Source organism: Saccostrea cucullata, unplaced genomic scaffold (assembly GCF_032062105.1).
Source record: "Saccostrea cucullata isolate Sc308-1 unplaced genomic scaffold, CSIRO_AGI_Scuc_v1 ctg758, whole genome shotgun sequence".
NCBI classification, from domain to species: Eukaryota; Metazoa; Mollusca; class Bivalvia; order Ostreida; family Ostreidae; genus Saccostrea; species Saccostrea cuccullata.
Window position 1 is genome coordinate 229,653 of NW_026929349.1, and position 5,317 is coordinate 234,969.

The 5,317-nt window shown below is 34.2% G+C and overlaps 1 protein-coding gene across 1 annotated transcript; it reads right to left on the reverse strand.

Annotated features, from left to right (window-relative positions):
- Positions 1-4,062: 4,062 nt before the first annotated feature.
- On the reverse strand, positions 4,063-4,809 carry LOC134280567 (uncharacterized protein K02A2.6-like). Its single transcript, XM_062763009.1, has one exon. It carries the CDS (start codon positions 4,807-4,809, stop codon positions 4,063-4,065), a length of 747 nt encoding a protein of 248 aa, XP_062618993.1.
- Positions 4,810-5,317: the final 508 nt, after the last annotated feature.

A 5,317-nucleotide genomic window follows, 5' to 3' on the forward strand; every position in this document is an offset into this window, starting at 1 on the left:
TCAAACTCTTCGATTTTTGATTTTGAGCTACTTATATTGTAACACATATTATAAAATCTGTTAAAATCATTCATTGTAAACATTCTAAAAATTGATATAATTAAGTAACATTATATAAAAAGTATACAGAAGTTACTGTATGTGTGTTAATTATTTTTTTTTTTTCTTAAAAGGGGGAAAGTCCACTATCATATATTGAGAATGAACTAATAAATTCACTACTTGTGTGTGGAAATAAAAAGATTTTGCACTTGTTTCACTGCTTTAGCCTGTGTGCATCGGATAAGATATATATTTGTTCATGCATCTAAATAAACCATTTTTTTGAAATGCGTTGTTTATTAAAAGGACTAGTCCATTATATTTATATTTACCAACGTCAATTTAAAGATATATCAAAAATCATTTTTTTTTAGTGTTAAATGTCTGTATACTGTATATTAGCGATATGCTGTTTTAGACTGAGATAAAACAAATCATTTGTGACAGAATTTCTGAAACATCAGAAGGTTAAAAGGATAAACTGCAATTCCATTGGATGTAAAAACCACTTATTCATAAAAGAACAATAAGGAAAAGGCGTTTTTAATTTACAGTGACATTTACGCGAAAATATTCATTTCAAATGTTAAAGTATTTTGTAAATCAGATTGCCAAAATCTAGCCTCTAGGTATGATCTATTAGTTTCGGATTAAAAATATCATATCATTATACACTGACGCCGTGACGTAAAGGCAATGAGGTTTCCTCAAAATTAATATTAAAATTGCTTTTATCTGCATCTCAAAGTAGAATACAAAATGATTAAAAGTGGAAATACGACCATACAACCTGTTTTGCACCAGGGTAACTTAACCTAAACCATGGTTATAAGTAATAGCTTTTCAAGAAACTTTTTTACTTAAATTCAAAACAATCACTTTTATATATTTCTAACGCAGAAACTTGGTTATATTTTCCATGCAGGCCAATAATTTTAAATGAATGGAAAAGATCCATTCACACATAGAAAACACAAAGATTGTTTTTAATAAAGGTGATATGAATATTTTTGTAATAAATGCAAGTTATTAAACATTAATGATATCAGATTCCTTGATCGTCGGAGTACGAGAGATTTTTTTTTTTTTTTGAAAAATTCCAGTCTTTTCATGAATGTGTAACTAAAAGGAAGCGTCCACTTTGGGGGTGTACCATTGAAAATCTTATCAAATTCACTGCTTTAGCGTGTTACTTTCGTATACGATACAATATTTGTACAATGTGATAAATAATACTTTCTAAAGATCGAAATCTAGGCTATAAGAGCATTCATTTCCAAGTTTTCACGGCCATTAAATAGAACATTTTAAAGGAAAACCGTTAAGAAGATTTTTCAAGACTATGAAACGAAATAATGTAAAGTGAAAGTCATTTCATATGCCTATATTGGAATTCAGGAATAACTAGATGCTGTCATGAGACAGTAGTACTCGCACTAAGGTGTTTGCCTCTAAGTGCACATTCCTTCAAATTGGGCTTTACCAAGGAAAAAGTCAATATAATTCAATAATTTACATAATACATGTATTCATCAAATTTAGCATAATATGCTCAGGTGACCATGTGACCCATGGGCCTTGATCTTATAGGTATTTAATATTCTTAATTCATTACCAGTCTGAAATTAAACAACAGAATTTAATTAATGATGTAAATTAGGTTTGATAAAGGGGGGGATATAAATTTTTGGCCCATAATTGGAAATTTTCTCATATAATCAACAACAAATAATATTATTCAAATTAGTGTAAAGCGTTTTTGATGAATTTTTCAAAATGTGCATAACTTTTTCTTATATATTTTTTGGCAGAAACTCCTTGAAAGCTGCCATAAACCCAATCAATTTAATCACACCCCCCCCCCTCCCATCCACACACACAAACACACCCTATTTGCCTGTTTTTGGAAATAGGCCTAGAATGGCAAAGTTAAGGTAAAACATCTTTTGTAAATGATAATCTTAAATTTGTTCTTGTACTATACATGTATCTGAACACCTGCATTCACAATTGGCTTGCGTCACGTACCGAACTTAAGTACTAGTTTTACCATTATCATTTTCAGATTGCCTGCACGTGCAGTGTGGTGTAAACATTATTGCATGTATGTCAGTAGGAATTATTTCATTTTGTGTTTTGATTGGATTATATTTCATGAAAAAGGACTATGACAGTCGGTAAGTACAAGTTTTGGTATAGAGTGTGAAATTTCGAATGGTTAGGTTAAAGGTTAAAGGATTAAAGGTCATCCGATGCTACATTCATTCATGAATTTTTGAAGAGTTATCCCCCGTTATCGACGTTACATTCTGACACAAGATCCAGAATTTTTTTCCTGGGAGGGAGAGGGATTTCCAAACCAGAATTTCACGGGAATAAAAAAAAAGAAGTTATGGTGGGGTCTGTTTTCTAGGGTTTAAAGCATCCAAAGTCATTTTTATTTGCTTCAGTATATATAATAGTCCTGCAAATTCTGGGGGGGGAGGGGGAATCTCCCAATCCATTCCCTGTCCCTGTAATGACAAATGATCACTGACTCCTAAATAGTCCAGGAAAATTTTCCATTTGACCATACATAATTTTGTTTCTTGTGTAATTATGTTGTGTAAATTTAATAGTATAAAGGTTTATATGAACCCCTGGAGGTCATCCCAACTCTCCCCGTCCTAATGAAATAGAAATGTAAATCACAATATGACTGCATTAAATTAAATAAAAGTGCATCAATGATAAGATTGCTTGACATTTTATTCATGAATTTGTGTCAACCTACATGTATTTGTATATATTAACATTTTTTTAAGATCATGCAGACGACATGTTCCTCAAAAATATATAATTTTTTCTAAGAATTTGTCATTGAAGTCTAGGTACTTATAAACAAATTTCCTCACAAAAAATTAGGGTACCTTACCAGACATTTGGACAAGATACCAAAGGGTCATATTTCTTATATGACTCCTACTGGTAATCTTCTGATTGACCTATATCACAATTTTTGGTGTACTTACATTAAGAAACATTTTGAAAACAATTTAGATTTCAGAAGAGAATAACAAATCTGAATTTTTTTTTATATAATATAAAGAGATACAAAATATTTATTTTAGGAAGGTGTCATCTGACATTAAATGTATAAAAACTAGTAGTTTGCATACATGAACAAACAGGGGTCTGTGAAGGGGTGAGGAGAAGGATTGAGTTAATATCTCTTTGCGTCTTAATTTTTTAGTTGAAAACTCCTTAAATGAATGTTGACCTCAAATCTGACTTATCCTCATTATTTTTAAGTGGTGGTGTCTCCATATATGAGTGAAAAATTCCTGAGAGGGATGTTTAACAACAAACAAATGACATAAAAACACAATATTGTTTTGTGTTAAGAAATATATGCAGGGAATTTTTTCCATCATAAATCTTCTTCTCAAGAACAGCAAGGGCATTATTGTCCCCCATTTTTGGAAAAGGGAGGGGACATTAAATCTCATTTGTCTGTCAGTCTGCCCTATAATCTTATTGACAGTATGTGCATCTGTCACAATAAATTTAACCTTGGTGTTGTGTATTGGAACACACTAGTATAGTAATAAAGAGTAACAACAAGTGTGTATGGCAAGAACTACTTTTTAATTGAATGAACATATATAACAGTGAGAACCAATAACGTACACATAATACATGGACATAACATTCCTCCCTCTTAAGTTTTGAAGTAAAATTTACCCCTTTACATTAATTCTTGTGCCTTGCTGGTACATAATGTAATTCATGGAAACATATTACAACATACAAATGTAAACTACCGTACTATACATTTAAGAACAAAGCATTCATAGCAACATATGTACAAATGAGTAACTTTTGTTTCCCTGTGATACCATGAGGATTATTATGCCTCAGTCTGCACTAGTATATCACATTTCACCTTAAACATAATCAGCAAGATGTTTGGGCGGTTTCCTGACACGACTCGGATATCTTGGTTCAGGAACTGCTTGAGTAGATGGCATGGCACAGTCATCATTGGATGGATGCGAAGGACAGGGTTCTGCATTGGACACAGTTGAGTTCTGTTTCGCAATGTTTGACTTCACTGGTTGTTGACTCAGTCACAGCTGTGTTACTAGGTTGAATATGTAAGTCCTCCTGAATTGGCACACTCGAAGAACGCAACTGATCAGCGTGTCGTCTCCATGTGACTCCAGGTGTTACTTCTACAGAATATGATATAGGTCCAATCAGAGTTGTCACAGTTCCGGAAGTCCACTGAGAATGATCCTTTCGATAGTCAGGAACAGCAACAGAATCTCCTGGTTCGAATTTACGTAACACACTTTTTCTTGTTTCGCGCACTTCACACTGTTTCTCCTCTACTTTCCTCCTGACATCTGGTTTCATGAGATCTAAATGAGATGGTAAGTTTCTGCCCATGAATAGTTTTGCTGGACTTTCATTTGTTGTGCACTGTGAAGCGTTACGGTAAGCCATAAAAAAATTGCTGAGTTTCTTCACCATGTTACCACTTTCCTTTTTACTCGACTTGAGACTCATCTTGAATGACTGCACAAATCTTTCTCCTAAACCGTTAGTACTGGGGTAATAGGGTGCTGAGGTTATGTGTTTTATATCGTTTCCTCTGGTAAAATTCACAAACTCTTCTGAAGTGAATTGAGGTCCATTGTCACTTACAATTTGTGATGGTAAGCCATTACATGCAAAAACGGTACGTAATACATCTATGGTTTGGGAAGATGTGGTAGTTTTCATAGGTATCACCTCAGGCCACTTAGAGTTAAGCGTCAACAATGACTTAGAACATTGAATTGAGAAACGGACCCGCAAAATCGATATGGATCCTTTCCCATGATCTAGACGGCCATTCCCAGGGGTGAATAGGTGCATGCGGCAGGTGGTGCATGCTTTACTGCCTGACATCCAGCACAGCTCTTTGTCAAAAGTTCTATATCTCGATCTATCCCTGTCCACCGAGCATGACTTCTTGCTAAGGTTTTCATTTTAACAACACCAATTTGACCTTGATGTAGCTCATCCAAAACTTGACTTCGCAGTGACGGCAGAATCACAACACGTATTCCCCACAACAGACAGTTCTGATGAATAGTAAGTTCACTACGGCGCGTAAAGTATGGATCCATCTCCTTCGACTCTGAATTTGCACACCAACCTCTGGACACATTATCGTAAACTGTCGACAAGAGGTAATCACGCCTTGTTTCACGTTGGATTGCTTCAGGTTTGATAGGTAGATGTTCCA